Source organism: Taurulus bubalis (genome assembly GCF_910589615.1).
Source record: "Taurulus bubalis genome assembly, chromosome: 20".
Classification (NCBI taxonomy): domain Eukaryota; kingdom Metazoa; phylum Chordata; class Actinopteri; order Perciformes; family Cottidae; genus Taurulus; species Taurulus bubalis.
The window spans coordinates 14,856,004-14,879,816 of NC_136608.1; the positions used below are offsets into that span (position 1 = coordinate 14,856,004).

General features: G+C 42.4%; 1 protein-coding gene across 2 annotated transcripts in view; it reads left to right on the forward strand.

Annotated features, from left to right (window-relative positions):
- LOC306752410 (ankyrin repeat and BTB/POZ domain-containing protein 3-A) overlaps positions 1 to 22,376 on the forward strand; it is a gene marked incomplete at both ends in the record, with an annotated part of 133,132 nt that extends 110,756 nt beyond the window's left edge. The window contains 14 exons of one of the 2 annotated variants that reach the window (XM_079236162.1): positions 5,151 to 5,303; positions 7,171 to 7,336; positions 10,359 to 10,448; positions 11,863 to 11,964; positions 12,680 to 12,773; positions 14,736 to 14,871; positions 16,878 to 17,110; positions 18,813 to 18,991; positions 19,198 to 19,303; positions 20,379 to 20,481; positions 20,925 to 21,042; positions 21,148 to 21,216; positions 21,306 to 21,419; positions 22,146 to 22,376. In XM_079236162.1, the coding sequence (XP_079092288.1) occupies positions 5,151 to 5,303; positions 7,171 to 7,336; positions 10,359 to 10,448; positions 11,863 to 11,964; positions 12,680 to 12,773; positions 14,736 to 14,871; positions 16,878 to 17,110; positions 18,813 to 18,991; positions 19,198 to 19,303; positions 20,379 to 20,481; positions 20,925 to 21,042; positions 21,148 to 21,216; positions 21,306 to 21,419; positions 22,146 to 22,376 (1,894 nt within the window). The remainder of the gene's footprint in view (positions 1 to 5,150; positions 5,304 to 7,170; positions 7,337 to 10,358; positions 10,449 to 11,862; positions 11,965 to 12,679; positions 12,774 to 14,735; positions 14,872 to 16,877; positions 17,111 to 18,812; positions 18,992 to 19,197; positions 19,304 to 20,378; positions 20,482 to 20,924; positions 21,043 to 21,147; positions 21,217 to 21,305; positions 21,420 to 22,145) is intronic. The other variant, XM_079236163.1, reaches the window with a different exon arrangement.
- Between the last annotated feature and the right edge of the window lie 1,437 nt (positions 22,377 to 23,813).

Below are 23,813 nucleotides of genomic sequence, written 5' to 3' on the forward strand. Positions count from 1 at the left end.
ATTTCTGAATTGTTTGACTTCTCTGCGGCCAGTACGGATTATTTCGTTCCCTTCAGTAGTGATTAACTGTCTCTAGTTTCCCTGTGCATGTACAAATAGGCATTTCTCAACAATGGGAGAGGAACAGCTGCACTGTGAGGAAATAATTATACTTCATGGCGCAAAGATGGGGGCAACAAGTGCAAAAGCAGACCGGTAGGGTTCAGGTCAGGGGAACTCAAACCACAAAGCAACCCAGTTTGGAAACAGGATGAAATCATGGAGGGTTGACGCTACCAGAGCTACTGGTGCGTTCAGGCGCTTTCCGTCAACTCAAAGTCAATAATGTGGAAGTTTACCCCCAGAAAGGTACCTTCAAACAGCCAACAAGGTGTAAATCCAAACGCTAAATGTTCTATGATACCTATCTTTAAATAGCACTTGACAGACAACTTGCAAATATCTTTTTTTGTATCGCCCTGTGATTAATATATCCATTTTACTAGTGACTCAGCAGCTTTTACAGTGACTGATATTGACTCTGAAGTTCCTTTGTATTGCTATTCACCAGATCCACCAGTAACTGTGACCACACAAACACAGATACCTGGTAAATATGACACGGTCGCATGATATTTCCGTACTCTCCCAGTTGTCGAGGATCACCTAAACTCTTGAAAACAACGGAACCACTTTTGGCTGTAAATGTCAATTTAGGCAAATGTAAAGCCTTTCTTGGCTGCTTTAGCAGAAGCCCACATGGCACAAGTCTCAGCAAACACTTAAGAGCCCCAAAAAAGAGACATTTAAAAAAAGGATTCCGTCTTCCTTAATTGCTTCGTGTCAATTAGCCACCGTGGAGCTGTGCCTTCACTTGTCAAGCTGTATATCAAGCAGTGAGATGATTTTTATCTCTGAGAAATCTGCGTGTAAATTACAATCCAATCTCCCAAAACGTCCATCAGCGACATTTCTGGCACACATTGCACACTTTAAAAGCTCTCCGTCTTGATAGGTAGACACATATATCCTTTCAGCCATATTGCCTCTGTCAGTTTGTCTCACAGACTTCCAGGAGCTGGAATTATGTCAACCGGCCGAAAAGGTCGGTGCGGACGTTCCTACTTTTCTTGCACGAGTTTTTCTCGCAAGATGCTGCATGGGCCCGGGGCGGCGCTGGCACTTCCCTGGGCGTCGATCAGATTGATGGGAACCAGGGGGACTTGATTCGGATGGACGAATGGACAGATTTCCCGACGTCTTTTCCTGCACTCCGAGGAGATGAAACTCCAGGGGGAGCGTCAGGAATGTCAGGCGGAGTGACACGTCAGCGGGCTCTCGGATCCCCCCAGGGAGAAAACTCTCTATTTAGCATTCTGCTGAAAGGTTGAATAACACAGCGGGATGAGACGACGGGAGAATACTGGCTGTGGAATACCCTCCCCGACCATCTGAGGGCCCCACAGACTGCAGAGGCTTTTAAACGTGACCTAAAAACTCACCTTTTTAAGAAAGCGTACTGCTAAAATATCTTTTATGAGCTTTGCTTTTAAATATATCTTAAAAATGTTCTTGTTTTATTCTGTTCTGTAGCACTTTGAGATTGTTTAAATATAAAGTGCATTACAAATGCAATGTATTATTATTATTAATACGATGAAATGAGATAAAATGATCTTTTCAGGTCTGTGTTGTGAAGCTACAGATAAGCGTTTTGTGAGGTGAAACATTATGGAAGGGGAGCGAATTACCGAGATGACTTTCACACTCTTTACCTGACGTTAACATGAGAAGAAGAAAATGAGTCTATCGCTGTAACTTCTTGAAGTTAATAAGAACTATGCAGAATGTAGAGGGATTTTAAATAGTAACAGAGTTGCAGTAGATTATAGTTTATAGTATTTTGGTCAGATGTTTGCTTCCAAGGAGAATTTTTTACACCGGCAGCTCTGGGTGCCGGTTGTCGCTGCAGGCCTGCTGTCTGTATCCATGCAATGCATTACCCTCGCTGTTTTCATTCCAGACCGGGCCTCCTCCCTCTTCTGCAAACCCAGAACGGTAGATATGTCTTTCGGGAGCGAACAAGCTCTGAGAAAAAGGGAGGAGGTCTAATTTGTCACATTAGTCAGCCAACTGCTAAACAGCAGCTTTTGAACCCTCGCCAGAGTTCAAATTCTTGGCACAAAAAAAAAAAAAAAAAAGCACTAGTCAAACACAGAGTGTCAATATCTAAAAGCTGCTGCCTTTATTAAACATGAGCTTACAGCTAAATCACAGAAGGACCAAGCAGCTGCAGACACGGTAAACACAACAGTCCCAAATGGTTTCCCTCAGTCGGCTACGTGCTTGTTTTAATGGTTTTTTTTTAGAAATGATGGTTGCCAGAGGGAGTAAAGCTCTGCTGGGGCCTTCACTGATAGATTCATAATAGAATATAACTGGCTATATCATGAAATTAGCCCAATTTATTTCACGTGTTAAGGTCTTCTAATGTACATCTGAGACTGTTTGATGGTTTTAAAAGCCTTAAAAGGAACTCTGTCTTAATATTATCGAAACAGAATTATTCTTAGCTCTACTATATTCATCTTTCTTTCATATAAGTACATTATTTTCTAAAGGTAACCGTAATAGTTCATAAGAAAAGACCATCGTCATGATGGCTAAGTACAAATGGAGGAAATAATCAAGCTTAATATCTGCTGAAGCTGGTGAAAGGGATTTCTCCTATCTACCAATGACCTGCTTTAAGTGCCGACTGCAGAAAGCTGTATAAGCTATATATATATATATATATATATATATATATATATATATATATATATATATATATATATATATATATATATATATATATAAAGCTGTTCTTTTTGTCATAAGTTTAATTTTACAGAGTAGAGAAAGGGACAGTTTTTATGAGGATGATTATTATGAATGAGGAGGATGTACTGAAGGCAGACTGCCAGCGAATGGACTCATTGTATAATTTAGATCTATGAACTCCAAGTCCTGGAAGATAATAAAGTTTGTCATTTCTGTTTTGTGATCAAATTATTTATATATATATATATATATATATATATATATATATATATATACATATATTATTATTTATATATATATATATATACAAAATAAAGATATATATATATATATATATATATATATATATATATATATATATATCTTTATTTTTTTTAAACAAGAAACCAGATGATGATACATTGATTTTGTAATACGTATTTGCTAGATAACTATATTATTATACACGCATGTGTTTTATATTAGGAGTGTTTTAGTCCCATGCATTAGCGTTAGCTCAGAGAATCAAGCCCTCTTGGACATGAAGAAATGATTTCTTACTGGTGTTGAATGTGTTAGGACAAATCTGAATGGGATGGCAGAATGAAGACCAGGTTTTCTGTCTGGGTTTTCTTTGTAGTTTGTTTTTCTTTCTCTGGGTTGTCCGACTGGTGTGAAGTCAGTGTGACTGAATGGATGTCCGAGAACACCAACAATGTGCTGCAGAAGCACTTCACTTTCAAAAAGAAATGTCATGATTAAATAGTCACCTTGCACCTTTTCTTCCCAGAAATTTGGCAATTATTTCTTCTCTGGTCAAATTGTCCAATTAGCATTGCTTGATACTGTGCTGCAGTCTAAAAAAAAAGAGAAAAAGAGTGCGTTTTCAACCAACTCATGTAGCTAATGTTAGCTTAATTAGCTACAGGTCGCTACAGTTACATGCTCAACAACAAATTGTCGGTTCAGCCGAAAGAAAAGGACGGTAACAGACAATAAAAAACCTCTGTCTGAAACCAAGGACCCATTCTTTCAAACAATTACTATGAATTTCAACCAATAATCTGCCATTATTGTCCCTGTAAACATGCAAACAGCATTAGCATATGTGGCGTGTGAGAATGAAAGCTTGACAAGCTAGCAAACATTACATTATTTACATTATTTATTGTTATTACGTATTCATAATTCTGTGTGGATTAGATAAACAATATAGTGCTGTTTGTATGTATATATTTGAACAGAGCCAGCCTAGCTGTTTGTATTTATGCTAATCTAAGGTACGCCTCATAACGCAACACTACTCGCAATAACTCTCAGCAAGAAAACAAATAACTATTTCCCTTCAGTTCTTTCATGTGTGTGTTTTATTTTTTTTAAGAAGTTATCCATGTAAAATGTTATATTAGTCCAAGCGTTTCTTATCATTATCTTTTCTGTAGGAAAGAAATCAGCTCATTCTGCTCGTGAAGTGATGTAAAGAGGTCAAATGTCTGAGGAATGACTGACCTGAATTTTGCTGCTGTTGCATTGTGGGGGGGAAAGATAAATAACAGACAGAACAACAACATAAGCATGTGTGTTAGAGGCTATGTGATTAGAGAATACACACACACACACACACACACACACACACACACACACACTAGTCCTGGAAATAAATTATGAAATATGTCAGCCAGGCAAGACTCATTACTGATTTTGATTAAAGAAGGTAACAACAGTGTTTAGGGAGGTTGCAGAATCTGAGTTATAAATAATAAATATTGATTTGGTGTAGCTGACTTTTCAGTTCTATAAAGGCATCTTTAATTTGAAAGTGTGTGTGCTACCAGCGTCTCTATTAAGCTATTTGATGTGAAAGGTGAATAGAGCAGCTGTGTGTTTTAAAGGATTAGTTCATATGAATTTATTTTAACATACATAGGTCACACTAATCATGATAATATATATTGATATGGCCTGTAACATTATGGGGATCTACATTTGTGAATGTCTGTTTTTGTTGGCATGCTATCATGTTATCTTCATTTTGCACATTATTTCACATATATGTTTATTTTAATGCAGTACACTTTGTTTGATGTTTTTTAATGACCTGGCTTGCTGAGTTTAATAGTACTTTTACTTAGTAGCGTACTTAAAATACAAAGGTAACTTCGGTGACGTAACAAACTTATTTGAACCCAAACCGTGATCTTTTCCTCTACCTAGCCGAGTAGTTTAAAAGTCTTATCGGACTACCCCGCCTGTTGAAAAGTGATCCTAAAGGGTCCTGACTAATCGTCTGTATGTGACGAGTCGGGAATGAGAACGTTGGATTTGCACGTTTCGTGTGAGCAAAACAAACTTTTGTTTTCCCCCTGCAGGCCGTTCCTGGTACTGCCTCCGCTGATGGAGTGGATCCGGGTGGCGGTGGCCCACACCGAGCATCGACGGAGCTTCTCTGTGGACAGCGACGACGTGAGGCAGGCCGCCCGGCTGCTGCTCCCCGGGGTGGACTGTGAACCCCGACAAATAAAGTAAGGATATGATGCTCGTGACGGTTTTACTGCAACAAGCAAGCTTCTCGCGAGGGACCAAATCTCAGTGGTTGAGATAAACCTCAGTGAGTGAAGGAGTGAGTCCTCCTTGCGTCTGGAAGTTTTAATCATCATAAACTTTAGCTTAACTCTGAAATCTCTCAGGGCATTCAAAAGGTCCAGCTTTGTACAAATCTTTTTAAATCCTCAATGCAAACTCTCCTTCAACAGTCTAATAATAGTGTGTATACTCTATAAAGCCCTCTGTTGGCCTGTAAGATTTCATTTGATTACATTTTTGTTTGGATCCTTATTAGCCACTACCAAGCTAACAACTACTCGTCCTCACGTCCCCATAATTATACGTAATGTAAACCAATGTGTAATTTAATATCCAAGGGAAAAGGGAAAAACAAAATAATAAAGCAAACCATAAATCAACAGCAATAAAACTGCTTACGATAACGACAACCATGTTAACAAGAACCCACACTATTTCTAAAGTCAGTAAAACATTTGAAACTAAAAGTAGAATAAAATAAAAACAATCAAAAGCCAGGTATCTTTACTGTCATAATAACAGAGATAAAAAATCTAAAAGTCCGCTCGGCACAAAACGGCTGATAATTGTTGTGTGTGTGTGTGGGTGTGTGTGTGTGTGTCCTTTGTCTAGGTTTTGGTTGCTGTGGCTCTTTGATGGAGTCACATATCATCTGTTAATTGCCACTTCCTGGCACAAATTAAGCTCAGTCCGTCCTTTGATCATTACGATAGCAGGACATGTCGCCATGACATTTCGTTTCTTTATTATTATGTTTACCTTTATTCTACCAGGATATTCCCATTGAGCTATTTATTGGTGTTTTTTAGTGAAATATTTTGCTTTTCATCGAGCGCCATCATCAGATTCACATTTCAATATGCCCCCTGCTTTGGTTTATAACCACACAGCTGCAAAACTAATGACCTTCCCATCAGCCTCAGCTGTTTAGTGCTAATTAGCAAATGTTCGCATGCTAAACCCGGATGATTTCCATCATGTCTGCTAAAAAACAAGCATGTTAGCATACTGATGCTAGCGTTTAGCTTAAAGCATGGCTATAGACTCTTGTTAAACTGAAATACCTCACCTTAAAGTGACTAAATCAAGTGTTTGTCCCTCTTTTAATGGACAGCAGCGACTAGTCTGCTGGCTTCCTGATTTGGGGATAAATCTTCTCTTCACTCGTTTCCGTCTCACTATATATTCTCCCCCGCTTCTCCCCTTTTATCCTCACAAACACGCCCGTCACTAGCCGCACACGATGCTGCTCACACGGCAGCTCGGTCTGCGGCGTTGTGTCGGTGTCAGTGGGTTAAGAGTCGCATCGCATCTCGAATGCTCGCGGAGAAATAATAAATGAAACACTGAGAGGTGTGAATTGCCAATTAACATCTCTTTACATAATGTCAGCTATAATTGTCGCGTAACATTTGACAAAACATCGTGAATCGGCTCCTCTGTGACCTCGCGGAGACGGCAGCTGTGACGGCTGCTCACGGATTGGATTAAGAGGCTTTACGGGAGACATGAGTGCAATAATGAGTCACAGCAAAAGCCTTACCTGGAGAAAAGCTTCTTTAAGGAAGGATGGAAGCAGAGAAAAATGACACGTTGACAACTGCAAAGGGAAATGACTTTGATTTCGAAACCTGTGAAGTCGCAGTTAATATTATAAATGAAAGAGTTAAAGTTGGAACAGGGGAGTTGCTCTCGTTCTGTTTCCTTCCGTGTACGATGGAGATGTTTATCCGCAGATTACAAAATCCATTCCAGAGATAAGCTCCCACTTAATCACGGTAATGGATCGGCTGTTTCCACCTGCAGGGCGGAGGATTGCTTCTGTGCCACCAGGAAGCTGGACGCCGCCTCCACGGAGGCCAAGTTCCTGCAGGATCTGGGCTTCAGGATGCTCAACTGCGGGCGGACGGACCTCGTCAAGCAGGCCGTGAACCTGCTGGGGCCGGACGGCATCAACAGCATGAGCGAACAGGTGACGGGTTACCTCGATACAGCAATGACATCACACACCGACACAATTGATTTCTAACAAGTATAACCTAGTTCACAAGCTGCTCCCTTTGAGTTATGCAATGATTGAATGATGATGATGATGATGATAAACAGCCATAAATCCATTTAAATTACTCAAAATACGGCTCCAACTAATGATTGAATCAACAAAATCAATTAATTAATTCATCTGCAAATTAGTTTCCTATTAATCTTTTGACAGTTTTTTCTAAAGCCCAAGGGGATGTCAGAATTTAGTAGCACTACTCAACTGTTTAAATCTGCTGTGTATACTGTATATATATTATATACATAGATATATATATAGATGTGACACATTGTTTCTCCAAAACCAAAAGATAGATTGTTTATCACCACATAGGAGAATAAAAGTGAACAAAGACTCACAATTATCCAAAATGAATACAACTTGAATCTGAATACAGATATTTCCGTTAAATAAACAGACTGGCAGTAGCTGTGCGTTGCAGACTACTTTTGACTTAACGGTCCATTTGCACCTGATACTGCAACACTTTGCTCTGATGCGTTTGCTTTGACCGCCGGGTCGATGTCTTACTGCATCAAGTGGTGATGTCATTAGGGATTCTCTTCCTTCTCCAGTCAATGGAAGAACTGCGTATGTATTCCTCGCTCTGCTAAGTGGAAGCTAATAGTGCTGTTTGATTCTCCTTGTTCAGAAAGCTGTGCCTGGCAGGTCTCCTCTCAGATACTGTAAAAGACTTGATGTTCAGGATTTTTTTGTTCTAGCATAAACCTATATTTTAATTTCATTTCATCCACAGCTGGCAGGTGGATTGACACCACATTCAGTCAGAATGGAACAGAACATGTCATATTTCTCAGTATTTGACTAACACTAACCCTTAAATTAATAAGTTCTGCTCTGCTATTTTATTACATTGTATATATTGAGTATTTTCCATACTTAGTATGTTCATGTTTACTATGTAACGTGCTTGCTGCTGCCACAAACATATTCCCCCCCGGGGACGAATAAAGTATCTATCTATCTATCCATCCATCCATCCATCTATCCATCCATCCATCCACAGGTCTTTCTGAGTGACTAATTGTATTGATTGACACTTTTCTGCCTCACCTCCTCAAATAAAGCACAAGCTGCGGTGACATACAGGCTTTTTATTCACTAGTAAAAGCTGCTAAACGGTGCCGGGGACCCGGCAGCGTTACAGGAGCGATAAAGGGAAAGCTGCCATCACGGATGAGAAGCATTTGAACTCATCACAATGATCATCAGGGTCCGGCGCCTATCGCTCCTTTAGCCGTCTGCTGATTAAGTAGATCGGCGTCCGGGAAATATTGAAGAAGGAATCACCACAAAGGGACATCGGCGTTCCACATAAAGGGCTTTGTTGCGCTACGTGTGCGTCGCTAAAGGCCTGTTTGGGCCCCGATCAGACGTGCGATCAAAGGCCGTTTTGTGGAAGCTCGTCCACTTCCAAGTGCGATGAACGGGAGGAGCTCACCGCCTGCTTTTAATATAAAGTTCTTTAGTGATTTTCACCCTTTTCAATAAGTCTTTGGTGAGCCGCTCTGCGCACACGGTGGCATGTGGAGATATAAGATGTAATGCGGAGTTTCACAGCCCACATATGCTGTCGCTCTCCGTGGAAAGACACAGCTATTTTGAGGCAGTTATGATTTTGTCTGGAAAATTAGACCCTGAGAGAATACTGCTGCAAATGTCTCGATGAAATGAGTCGTGCGTTAAGTATGAATACTGAGTATATTTAAGGCCAATCTTGAGTCCTGGGCCTGATCAGTAGACGGCGGTTAACACTCACATTTGGCACTTTAGAGGTTATAATGACAAGATGGTGATTTAAAGAACATTACCTAAAGAAAGGACTTGCAGAATATATGTTTTTTTCCTATAGAACTAAAGAGCTAAGCGGTTGTGAGCTCCTTATGAGCCGCTGACGGTCTCTTCAGGGCTTTGATGATAGCACTGATTTTTCATGATGCAGTTAAGAAGAGAGATTAACAAAGAATCTTGGGTGTGTGTTCGGTACGATAATGACTCAACATGCTCAACTCTAGCAGGCGAGTACACTTCATTAATTAGGTGTTAAATCCTCAAAAACAGAGCAGTGCAATTAAGTCATTTGATAATGAACGTTCAAAAAGCAAACATCCTTCATCGTTGAGAAAACATCATTAAAATTAGTTTTTGAAGTCTAAAACTTGGATATAATATAATATTTTGGTCTTGTCAATACATATTCTGTCTACACCTGCCAGTGTTGCAAGGTGTGAGATCATTATCATATTTGTACCGGGCTGCAACCTCCGGTTCTGAAAAGTGAAAGTGAAGTACCATAAACGTGCATTCTCTCTACTGACCACCAGGGGGCGACTCCTCTGGTTGCAAAAGAGAAGTCTGAATGTATGGAAGTCTATGGATGCTCAATCTCTAAATGTACGATCATTTAAATATGTCGTAATCATGTTTTTTCCCATAATAGTAAGGTATGAACATGATTGGAATCCATTCATTCACATTAAATATGACAGTAATTTATGATGACCCTCATGACTGAGATACACTGATAACTGTGAACCCGATATTCAGAAACTCACATCATGCAGCCCTAATTAAACAATCCTTAAATTATGCAATTTAAAATTATGCAATTAACAATGCTTCATATTTCACACATTTCATAGTATTTGTGTATGTTAATCAAGAAGGTAGCAAGTAAATCCAAATAAATGTAGTGTTAAAAGTACAAGTACCTCAATTGGAGTATTGTAGCACAAAATGTCCATACAGTATGCAAGGAAAGTACAAGTACGAGCATTCGTAATCACAGTTTAGTGGCGCTACTCGACTCTTAAAATCCAAAGAGCTGCAGAATAAAACAAGAAAGAGATTCAGTGTGCGATGCGATCGGCCGAAAACGAAATCCAGTTCCTTTCCTCTGAAACCCAGTAACCCCGTCCTCTCCCTCCCACAGGGAATGACCCCTCTCATGTACGCCTGCGTGCGCGGCGACGAGGCCATGGTCCAGATGCTGCTGGACGCCGGCGCCGACATCAACAGCGAGGTCGGTGTTCACGGGACACCGTCGCTTTAATGTCGCATTAAATCCACATTTCTGTTGTGTGTGTTTTCTTGTTGTCCGAAATGTTCATTTACATTTGTTGTGTGAAATCGATGATCCCGCTTTGTGTCGCTCCTCCCCTCCCCTCTCTGTCTCCATCTCCTCGCCTGCTGTCGGCATGCTGGTGTTCTCCTGGCAGCGTCACGTGAAAGCAATGAAAATAATAATCTAGCGACACAGACTGTATGTTAAGCATGAACTTCATTGCACGTGTGTTTAACTAAGAACAGTGACACTTTATTATTGTAAATCCTCATTTTGTCTCTTTGTGTGTGTGTGTAGCTGCTTTAATCGTAGTTATCAATAAGAATATTCCCGATAAAGAAATGCCTCATGGCCTCTCCTCCGCCATAGTGACCCCATTGTTGGCTGTTGTGTTGCTTTAGTGTCTGTGTGTGTTGACTCATCAAGCACTCCACTGGGATTCATACATGTTTTAAATCAGTTCACCCAAATTACAAAGGAACCTATTGTTCTCAAGTTTTTCTAAAGGACATGCAGATCCTTTTATGTGCCAAGGATTTTACACAAATAATATAATAATTCAAACTTTTATAGCGCTTTTCTAGATACACAAAGACGCTGAATATGTTGTGTATTCTGTCAGCGTGACCTCTGTTGAACCCACAACCAATCACAGTTAATGAAGCTCCAATCACTTCAAAACCTCAACATATAAAATGCAAACTATCCGCACGGCTAAAAGAAGTGAGCCGCTAAGTAAAAGTTTTTTTGTGATGCTTCTGCAGACTCATCATGACACTTTAACACAGTGCAGGCTCTGTTTCTGCTGAAAGGGCCTCATATCATGACCTCGTTAATAATTCATCGCTGTGAGCGCACAAACACCACCGGTCCCGCTGGAGTTAAGCACCAGCGCTCAAATGAAACGTGTCATTACGACGTTAAACGTCTGTCGCGAGCGCTCCGCTCTTCCTCCTCCGGGGCGCCGTTTAGAAGTCGTTTCTGTAATTCCCTCCTTTAGCCGGTCGCAGAACGACGGCGGACGGCGGGTTTTTTTTTTCCATTTTTACCCCGACGCCGCTTTCTTCACGAGTCGTTAGCCGGGTTGTGTTTGTAGTCCTCTGCCGATGTTGTGTTTTTGAAATGAAACACCACTCAGAGAATAACTCGGCCTCTGAAGGCCGGAACATAGAAGTCAAGCTGCTCAGGATTTTCTGAGAAACTCAAGAGGAAAATCTCCTTCTTGCCATCCCGCCCTCCTTTGCTTACACTTCTCCTCCTGCATTCTGCTTCTCGCTCCCTCCCCTTTTTTCTCCCCCTCCCCCGCCCTGAGCTGTGAATGTTAATGGCTGTGTATCTCTCTCCCCCATGAACCCCACCTATGACTTCCCAGGTGCCAAGCACAGTAAACAAGCACCCCTCAGTTTACCCTGAAACGCGCCATGGGACGCCACTCACTTTCGCCGTGTTACACGGACACGTGCCTGTCGTGCAGGTAGTGACGTTTATGACCTGTAACCATTCACCTGTGGCCCTGACCTTTGCACCAAAATGAGGATGTAATGATAATAATAATTATGCCATATGTCGTTTTTTTTTTTTTTTACTGCCTTCATCCTATATGTGCAGCAGTTATTTGGCGAAGGCAAACTGTTTTTAATATGCTGTAAGAGATGTGTAGATGAGTTGTGTAGCCTCCCGGTTTCCTCCACAACTTCAGGATTTGTCCGACAGCAGCAGGGAGAAACCTCCGGAGGCCATTTAAAGCGAGCAGAGCTCAGCCAGCCTGATGCACAGCTTCAGGAATGCCAAATTGTGTTTTGTTCATCATCTAATATGTAATGAATTCTGTTGCGGTAGTTATTGTATGAGCTGACGCCGGCTGAAAGCCTGATGAACAGCGTCGCCCTCAGGATTTATTTGTATTTCTCATCTTGCACTACCGCAATAAGAGGTGGTGTTTTTTTTTTGTTTTGGGGGAGGTAGAAAAATAAACCCGCTCACATCTCAGGCAAGTCGTCACCAACAACAAGAAGCTAATGAAGAAGTGTGAGAGTGTGTTTAGTGTACAGGCGGTTCCAACAGTTGAGGCTTTCCCTGTTGCCAAGCTTGGATGTAACACACCGTCTCCCCTCGCCTGTTTGCTTCCTCCCTCCTTCCCTCCCTCCCTCCCTGCATTCCCCACCTCCCTCCATCCCTCCCCGCCACAGTTGTTGCTGGATAACAGAGCGAACGTGGAGGGCGCCCTGCAGGATGGGGCGGAGAACTACACGGAGACCCCGCTCCAGCTGGCCTCCGCTGCAGGTAATCACACACGAGGAGCAAATATGAGGATTTCTCTTCACCCTCAGAGTCCAGGCGTTCATATTTGACCCAAATATTACCCATATTTATTCTTGATTCGCCGCATATAAGAGATATTGGTCATGACATGCAGGATTTTAAGCTCACCAGCTGTAATCATCTAATTTATTAATCACTTTTAATTACTATCTGAGATTTTATTTTTATTGGTTGAACAAACATGTGAATTAAAGTGCCTATTGCCAATCGTTATGCTAAGCTAAGCTAACTGGCACACGTCACGCTCACAGACATGAGAGCGGCATCAACTGTTCCTTTTAATACATCACATATTTAGCCAATGATTGCCTCATTATTAACAGTATAAATATCTTCACTGCAGCCTTTTTAATTAACTCTAATGAACGTTATCTTCAAAAGTTTAATTAAAGTTCAGTCAAAGGTGACATCAAGCAGTGAATCTCCACGTCACAGAGAGAGACCTCGAGGAAGGTGTAGGCGGCCAGTGATTTAACACACAGCCACGGATAATGATCACTACTAACATCCATAGTAAATAATGAAGATTAAATAAAGACGACAATCCCTTAGCAATCCCTTATATATATATATATATATATATATATATATATATATATATATATATATATATATATATATATATATATAAAAGTGAGTAGGCTCTGCAAGTATCAGCTGATTTTAAGTGTTTAAATTACTTGTAAACTGGTACCTAGAGTAGTTCTTAATGCTTGAGTGCATGAGGGATCAGTTGTGAGTAGTTCTGTTCCCAGCAGAGCAGATCTAACTGGTTTAACTGGCAGCTACCGTGTGCTTTATGTTTAGTTGTTGTCCACTTCAACAGCCACTTAAAGAACCACTTCACATCCGTGCTGCTATTCAGATCCTCTACTTATACAAGATAACACACTGTAGGAATACGCCATTACATTATTATTATGTAAAACCCCTGGATTATAAAATGTTACTTAAAAGAGCTAATTATGCAGAATGGCTCCTTTCAAAGTGCTATATTAATATAGAATACTATTATCTATGTATCAGTAATGAGTACATTTTTGTAGTTTGTCAATGTGGAACCATTTTCAGATACTTTTTATTTTAGAACATATAAACGTGGACCCTCCGTCTAGGTGTGTGTGTGCTCTTCACCTCCTTTCCTCCGAGCGCTCTTATCAACATGGCGTTCAGATAAGATGGCGGCCCATAATGCTCTCTGCCAGTTTGTTGCGTATGTGACCTTTTTACACAGCAACAAGTTATTAACAACAACACTGGAGAAGGGAACTCTGTGTTTATGGTTTACAACACACACAGATACAGATCAATACACACCTAATAGTGCACATAAAGTAGTCCCTCATTATAATGTTGGCTATATGGGACACATGTCATTTGTTTTTTTATATATATAATTTCACTCTGATATATGGAGTAGAAGTATAAATTAACACTACATGGAAATAGTTACTGTGAAGAACTTTTAACTGTCTGGATTTAATACCGATGCCTCTGTATGACCTTCACAAGTAAACAAGACCATCAGCGAGCAGATTGGCTTTTTCTATGTCGTTATTCTTAATGTCAGCGGTTCCACCGGGGCGGATTCCGTGTTAAATGAGACAAAATCATGCATGTTCACCTGCAGCCGGAGCTCCGTTAGGGAGCCGGCACTGACACCACGCCGCTGGAAACCCAGGATGTGTTGCTGGAGGGAAGGGAGGCACGGAGAACCAGGACCAGGGCTGCACGTAGCAGACTGTCAGACCCTGTAAAGTCAAATTAGAGGTTTTCTAAAAGGACTCCGGTGCCGTGAAACACGAGCGTTTTTGTCAAAAGTAGTGCCTCGAAACCTCTGGTCAGCCTAGACGGTTGCGACGCATGCCGTGTAAGCTGTAGTTTAGTGCACTCACCCCTTTGTCCATGTGTCACCCTGCTTAGGTAACTTTGAGCTGGTGAGTTTGCTTCTGGAGAGAGGGGCCGACCCCATGATCGGGACCATGTGTCGAAACGGCATATCCTCTGCACCCCTGGGAGACATGAACTCATTCAGCCTGGCAGCAGCACACGGCCACAGGTAATACAGGCCATCACACACACTCACACACACACACACAGGTGCCAGTCAGCAGAGATATTTCCATTACCACAGTATTGATCCATTTACACACTGGGCCCTGGTCTCTCTGGCTCTCACGGACTCCTGCCGCATATGAGAAGCAGATCTCTCCCCGTCAGACAGCGGGCCGCGATAAGCTGCTGCAGTCCATTCAGCGCCACTTACGGCTCCAGTTTGACATCATTTCCCCGCAGCTGAGTAAGATAAAGCCCGTTAACATTCAGAGCAGAGAGAGCTGTCAGGAAGTGGAGTGGGAAGCCAACAACACAATGCAGCATTATTAAGACAATCAATTATGGAATGAGGGTAATGCGGCAGCGAGTCGTGAGCTGGTCCAAACTGCATGCGGATTGGTTGGGAGACGGTGGGGTGTAAAAGTCCTCACATGAAGTTTGCATATAAGGCAAGAAGAAAAAGAAGAATTGGAAATGAGATGAGACAGAATGTCCAAGTTACGGATTCCGGAATGTCCGGGATCTGTTTTTCGTTGGATTCTGAGAACCCACTCTTGACTTTTAACCCACTTTTGACTTAGAACCAGCCTGGGTTCCAGAATGTCGAGGTTACGGGTTCTGGAATGTCCAGGATCTGTTTTTCCGTTGGATTCTTAGAGCCCGCTTTTGACTTCCGGGTGTTCCAGTCTTTGTGCTAAGCTAAAAGCTAGGCTAGGTCGCAGAGCTCTTTCTGATATCAATCTTTTAACTAAGCCTTCGTAAAACAGCAAATACGTGTATTTCCTTTAACTATTTTCTTATATGGACCTCATGTAAACCATATGGCTAAAAGTATGTGGACATTTTTGATGTGGGGCTTTTTCAGGGTTTGAGCTGGACCCCAGCTTGTGTTTGTTATGGTATTTAACATTCTGAACATCAATGGAGCAGCAAGCAACTATTATCTATGTTATATGATCTCTGTGTATCTATGTTATGTCTATTAAACACTGTAACATCTGTCAGCTCTCCTGCAGTAGTTTGCACTGTTAGCGCTGTTAGCACTGTTAGCTATGAGCCGCTGGCTTGCCGCCAACATCAAAAATGCTCCCAATTTCGGATCTGGCAGCTTTAAAGCGAAAGTACGCACTGTTATTTTAGACAATGCTGCACTTCCTCCACAGTTTTGGGGAAGCCTTTGCCTTTTCAACGTGACAATACCCCAAGTACAACAAGTCCTGAAAGAAATAGCTTTCAGAATGTGGTGTAAAGGAACTCGACTGATCCACGCACCTTCGTGACGAGCTGAGATGCGACTGTGAGTCAGTCCTTACCACCCAACATCCATGTTGGTCCTCACTAATGATCTTGAAGCTGAACGGGACGAAAGCAGCCAATCTGCAAAATCGAAAAAGAGTGGTGGCTGTTGTAGGAGATCAAACAAGATTCTCCCAACAGCTTCAAAGTGACGGCCGTGAACCTCCCACCGACTTGCCATCCGAGATCAAACAATCTCCCAAACAGGATATGATGCCGTGCAGGACTTGGCCTCTTAACGAGCCCCTCCTCACGAAAGCAGATGGTAGCAGCGATGCATCATGGGCCGTGATCTCGCTGTATACGTTACATTCGGCAGCATTCGGTATGAATCCGCCGCCTTGAACAAACGTTCACGTTCTTTTTCTGACGTTTTTTTTACCATCTGTTCTTTTTCAGAGGAGGCAATCGGTGTCAGCTTCATGTGTTTTGACTCCACGGAACGATCGCGCTTAATTAAGTACACGAGGATATTTTGAGTGCCATCAGAGCTCGAGAGGCTGGATGAGCTTAATGTGGATTTAACACCGTTCGTGTGCTTAAATTAGAAGCATTTTCCAGTCTGTGACCTCAGGCTGTGCTCTGTGTTTTGCATTTTTTCTCATCCCCTCCCCGCAACTCGCCCTGACCATAAAACAATCTGTCACTGTGTCTTATCGCTGTGCTTTCCTTTAATCTCTGTCTGGTTTTTATTTCCTCCCTCTTCCCCTCCAGGAACGTGTTTCGGAAGCTCCTGTCGCAGTCGGAGCAGGAGAAGGGGGACGTGCTGTCCCTGGAGGAAATCCTGGCCGAGAGCACGGATCCCGGGGAGAAGAGGTTGGCGCCGCAGGCCAACGGCGGAGGGACGCTGCGAACAGGAAAGGCCAAACTGAGGGCCCTGAGAGAGGCCATGTACCATAGCGCAGAGCACGGCCATGTGGACATCACCATAGACATCCGCAGCTTAGGTCAGATTTACTAATACATGCTTCACTGGCACACGTGCATCGCTCTCTGGTGCTTCCAGCTGTCCTGGAGATGTGCTCATGCTGTGTGCCTGTCCTGTCCTGTGCTGTCCTGTACACACTCTCAGCAATCACCGCCACTCATCCGACCACGCAACCTTCGCAGGAAGTAGGACTTTTTTTTTTTTTAAATATCCCAGGCGATAATCGGTCTTGTGCTACTTTTATTTGGGCTAACGTCAGGATTTTATTAGGATTAATTGGCTAATTTCTTTCAGCTGACAAAACAATCTCACCACAAGAGCCATTTAGTAGCTGAGTCTGGACCTTTCAGTCGGCTCACATTCGTTTTGAAATTATAGATCAAAATTTTTTTTAAATTATAGTTCAATTTCAGGCTGAGAAATATTTGCTTTCTTGACGAGGGTTAAGAAGATTGATACCCCTCTCACATGCGTGTACGTTAAATATGAATCGGCAGCCGATTAGCTTAGCTTAGCTTAGCATAGCTCAAAGACCAGGAACAGAGGCCAGCCAAGCTGTATCCAAATGTTACTAAATCTAAAGCTCATTAATTAACATGATATATCGCTTTATATCCGCCTGAAAAACTAAACTTCTGTTAGTTTTTTACAGATTGAACAAACAAGATGTCACACGTTAGCTAGAGGTGAGATTATTCCGTTACCTTTAGACGATTTTCTTGATGATGACCAATCAAAAGTCATTGCGGAGGGGAATTTTACGTGAGGGAATTTCCCTTTGTTTTCTATGAGCAATCCCAATAATGGTGTTTCTAAATCAACAGTTGACAGTTTATAGAAATCAGTTGTGGTCTTGAAAGAAAATTGAACGAGTCCTCTTTGTCTGAGACCAAGTTCTCGAGTATTACAACGCTTCCTTAAGCTGTCACGCTGTTTTCTTTTTTGACATTTTTATTAGCCAAATACAACAAACACACAACTCCTCTTCTTGCTGGTGTGTGGAACGCGTCTGCATATGAATATATGAATGTCTGCATACAAATTTGGAAGTGTGTGTGTGTGTGTGTCCGCTGTCTGTGTGCATCTGTCAGTGTCTGCACTGAAGCTCCACTGCGTCCCCCTGCTTCCAGTCCTCGTGCTAACCGTCTTCTGGCTGTAGCCTCTAAATGGTTTTGTGATGAGATTGTTTCGTGAACTCCGGTTTCCAAGGTCAAGAAGGAACTTTTCAATCAAAAGGAATAGTAAAAAATGCCCATCACAAGCTCCCGGAGCCTGAAGGGACATCTTTAAATAGCTTGTGTTGACCGACCAAGAACCCAAAACTCACAGATGACACACTTGTGCTATTCTGAAACGCAGAAAAGCAGCAAATACTTTAATTTGAGAAACTTTTGCTTGATAAATGATGATTAGCGTTCTCCTCCTCCACCGTCATGTCATTATTTATGTTTCTCTCATATACACACATCCGCCGCTCATCATTGTTGCAGAACATTACATTCCTTATTTTTTTTTAACAGGACATTCATTAATTGTACTCAAGTGCTGTCTTGATATTTCCGCCGGAGCCTCCGACTTTCCACTAATCCAACACTCATGCGCTCGCCCTTCAACTCCACGCAAAGTGATGGAAACATGGTCGGTCCTGTCGCCCCCCCCTCCCTGAATGCGCTCTGCCTCGGCGTTGTGTGTATTCACTGTTGGCGCCGTGTCATTCCCAGGCGTTCCCTGGACGCTGCACACCTGGCTGGAGTCCCTGCGCACCTGCTTCGTCCAGCACCGCCGGCCGCTGATCCAGGGCCTGCTCAAAGACTTCAGCTGCATCCAGGAGGAGGAGTACACGGAGGAGCTCATCACGCACGGCCTGCCGCTCATGTTCCAGATCCTCCGCTCCAGCAAGGTCACTTTCTTCCTCACGTGCATGTAAAACGAAGCGCTCGTTAGAGGAACGAGGAATGGGAATACAAACCGCCCCGTGCTCACGACATTAACGCTCATATTTGCATATATTTAGTTGCACTCCCAAACTATATTATCATACATTTACATATGATTTTTGCCCCGAAAAAGTTCCTGTCCTCACTGGTGTTTGGCGTCTGTTTGCAGAACGAGGTGATAAGCCAGCAGCTGTCAGTCATCTTCACGCAGTGCTACGGGCCCTTCCCCATCCCTAAGCTGACGGAGCTCAAGAAGAAGCAGACCTCGCGCTTAGGTAAGAGAGACGGTTAAAAATAGTTTCCTGTACTTTGTGCATTAAGTGAGGCTGAGTGACGACGGACTGACAGCCGGGTTTGAGCTGCAGCGGCAAGACAAGAGACTCCAGTCGTGTTTTAGGGGAATATGTCTCCAACTTGGTGGAGGTCAGAGATTACTTGTTCATCAAATTGTGCTGAAGACGAGACAAGAATTTGAGTTTTTGAGAAGATATGAAATAGTGCACAAAGAAAATAAATGTTAAAAAAATATACTGCACATTAATAAACTGAATGCAAACAGAACATATATATATATATATATATATAAATATATATATAAATATATATATATATATATATATATATATATATATATATATATATATATATATATATATATATATATATATATATATGCGATCAGGTGTAACTAGTTTGTAAAACAGTAAGTAAAGTATAGAAAGGTAAAGTGATAAATAATATATTATATAAGTATATATATAAGTATATTTTCATTTTTAGCTTTTTTCTCAGAGTACCTGCACGTCATGACGAGTCAATTCTGCTTCCTAAAAAAAAAGTCTCTTGACGATGTTTAAATGTCTTAAATCTTACTGTCAAAAGTCCCCGATATTGAGTGGCAGTGATGCGTTACACATTTATAAACTCCCTTTGAACATTAATCATGATGTGTTTTAGAAGCATGTCTGTAATGAAGTAATTTATCAGACTGATCTGGATTCAAAGCTCCTTTTAAAGTTGGGAAGGTCACAGACATTTCCACATTCTCATGTCTCTCACGTTTCCTATGATGAGAGCAGGAGGAGGTCCAGCGACTGTGCTGCAGCGCCACCTAGTGGTGGACCGGCAACAGGGTCACATGTCTCACTTTCTGTAGGGAGAGAATGAACGCTTTAATAAGCTAATTGATTCATCAGGATCTCAAAGGACCGGCTATAAAACCAACTGCCAGACTTTTAGAATACTCGTGAAAGGAGTTGCGACCACATGAGCTTGATCTTTTGTTGTTTGCTGTTCTGCATCTGAAGTGTAGACGACTCATCTGGCTGTACTCGATGTGCTCTTCTCCAGACCCCCACTTCCTGAACAACAAGGACATGTCTGACGTCACGTTCCTGGTGGAGGGGAAACCGTTTTATGCACATAAAGTGTTGCTGTTTACAGCTTCCGCCAGGTAAACAACTATCAGGGGTCTTACGCTCATGGAAAACCTGGAAAGGTCATGGAATTTTAAAATGGGTTATTTCCAGGCCTGGAAAAGTCCTTGGAAAAAATAAAATCCCAAAAGTTTTGGATAATCATGAAAATGTACGCTGAGTTTGAAATGATTAATATGCTTTTAAAAGAAAGACGCTCAGAATATAAGCAGGCATACATACAGGCATCTATATAAATGTTTATTCTTTTAATCAAACTATTGTCTCATTCATTTGTGTTATTTAAGGTTCACTGTATGCTTTGTATTCTCATTGTTGGTTTAAATACTACATTTTCTCACTTTTTCATGTATATACAGATGAAAATTTGGTTTAAAGTCATGAAAATCCATTGGTCAGAATGTGTATAAACCCTGAACTATTTAGCTGCTTATTGATGTCTTTATTCTTCTTGCACAACTATAATAAACGCCACGATATCCGTCCTTTCACCCAGGTTCAAGTCACTTCTCCAGAACCGACCGGCAGCAGAGAACACCTGCATCGAGATCAGCCACGTCAAGTACAATATTTTCCATGTAAGAATGTCATTGTCATCCAAAAGCTCATGCACTGTCACTGCGTTGCTCCGCCCCTCCGTGCAGACGAGTAACCAATGGGAACGCTGCCGCTCTGTGTTTCAGCTGGTCATGCAGTACCTGTACTGCGGCGGCACCGAGTCTCTGCACATACGCAACACCGAAGTCATGGAGGTAAGAGAGACTCGAGCGAAGGCCGCCGAGCGTTTTCTATTCCCCGAGTCCCGCGTCTCATTGTGTGCGGCTGTGCTTTTTCCCCGCAGCTCCTGTCTGCAGCCAAGTTCTTCCAACTGGAGCCGCTTCAGAGACACTGTGAGATCATCTGCTCCAAGAACATCACCACGGAAACCTGCGTGGACCTCTACAAGCACGCCAAGGTGAAAAGATTCAAACCCGTCACATGAAAGCTGCTCTCTTCCACATTTTATTATTCACAGCGGATCAAATATCAGAATCAGAATCATCTTTTTCAGCCATGAGTGTGTAGACATACATGGGATTTGACTCCGGTTACATTTTGTTCTCTACTATACGAATAAACAAGAGAAATATGAAAAAAATATAAAAGACGTTTGTGATGACCCAGAGCGTCTTTAAACTCGTTGTTTTTGGTTTCACGGCCCACAACGTGGTTTTTTTCCTGGAGAGAAGAAGAAGATTTTTTAGATTTTTTTGATTTCCAGATGATGCTTGGCAAAAGAAATTACCAAACGAAAAAAGCCAATAGCTTGTGGCGGCACCGTTCCCAACCAAGTAACACAACAAATATTTAGTTTGAAAATCATTTTTCAGGGCCTTTCGCAAAGGGAAAAAATGCATTAAATCAATGCAATCAATTCTTAATTCAATTCAATTCAGTTTCTTTTGTATCGCCCGAAATCACAAATGACAAATTTGCCTCGGATGTCTTTACAATCTGTACACACACGTCATCTCGCATCCATTTAATCCAATTAATCAGGAGCCGGTTTCCAAATTCTGCACAACAGGTGATCTGAAAAACCAATGCACCGTTCAGATGAGATGAATTGTGAACAGGAAATACAATGACGACCCGCTGCAGGAATCCCTCTTTCACGTGCAAACTTCTCTCCTCCATGCAGTTCCTCGGCGCCGCGGAGCTCACGGCGTTCATCGAGGGCTACTTCCTGAAGAACATGGTGCTGCTGATCGAGCTGGAGGGCTTCAAGCAGCTGCTGTACGAGCCGCCCCCCGCCCCCAGCCCCGCCTCCAGCCCGGGCATCTGCTCCGACATCCTCCTGGACCTGGAGAAGACTCTGGCCACGCGCATCCACTCCATCCACCTCTCCACCTCCAAGGGCTCGGTGGTGTGACGGCGTCCCGCCAGAGGGCCCTCCGATCCAGGCGCAGCGCCCCCCCGCCCCTCCCCCCACCCCCACACCACCCACCACCTGTCCGCCTGTCCTGGCTCCACTGCTGAAGAGGGGCTGTCGGATGTTTTTTACGTCAGGGATTCCCTTTAATCTGCCTGTGTGTGTGTGTGTGTGTGTGTGTGTGTGTGTGAGAAAATCAGAGAGAGAGAACTTTCCTAATGGCTCCCACTGATCACTTCACACCCCTACAGTCAACACACACAAAAAGACTCAACTCAGCAGTATCACTAAGACCTAATTGTGATTATAAAGCGTATTGTATTTCATATAGGACACATGCATGAAATACATTCTGTGCACCTTTTTTGGGGGCTTAAAAAAACGTTAGAGTAGGACTCAATAAAAGCAGCTTTCTCACCATCTTCGGATGTGAGACTTTAGGTTTACAAACTTTACGGAAGTGGACGCCATCGCAGTGTAAAGTTCGTCACACGCCAACATATAACCCGTACTTTACAACCAATAAAAAGTGACTAGTAGCAATGCCAGCAGACAGACTTTAGGCGGACTGATCCACGCTTCGTCCCGTCACTTCTCTGTTGGATGCGTTTCACTGTGTTATCTCTACTGTGTGTGCAGAGGCCAAACCGATCACAGGCACTTCCACCCGACCACCGGCGGCCCACTCAGTGAAATCTATGCCGACGTACGCTTGAAACAGCTGCAGACGTTTGTTTTTTTTAGTTTTGCATGACACCTCTTGGACTGAGCTGACTTCACGGACCACTCTTGCAAGGGGAATGAAGGAAGGAAGGAAGGAAGGAAAGGAAAGGAAAACGCTGCTTATGAACTTTCTATCCACTGCAAAACTGACTGAGCGTGATTTTGGAGATGGATTACGATTTATCTTTCAAGACTTTTAGAGCAAAGTGTAAATACGTCCCTAAAGTCACCGTGCTGGTCGTTCTTTTTTCTTTTCTTTTTTGTAAACTGATGTACAGTATTCTCCTCCACTCGCTTGGCTGATGGCATCGGTCTCATTGAATTTGAATGTGCTCCCCTGGACAGTTTGTTCCCGCTGTTTTTGTGTCCGTTTTAATGCAAACGTTGCATGTTTTCAATGTTTGTTTGAATCCTCCGTTTGGCTTTCGCTGTGCTCTGTGTGGGTCTTCGGGGCGGCGGACGGCTCCCTTCAAGTACTCAGCTGTTTCTGAGACATTCCCCATGATCAGGGTAGATGACACATTTTAAAGGCCTCGCCGCAGCGGAAAGGTTGAATTCCCCAAAGCTCTCAGCTTATTAGAGACGCAACAATATTATGTGACTCACAAAGTCCCACATTTTCAATTTGAGCATAAAAACGTCTGATTGGATGTGCAGTACATTTGAAAAATGTTCTTAAAAAGTATTTTGATGGTCGCCTGAGGTGCAAATGTT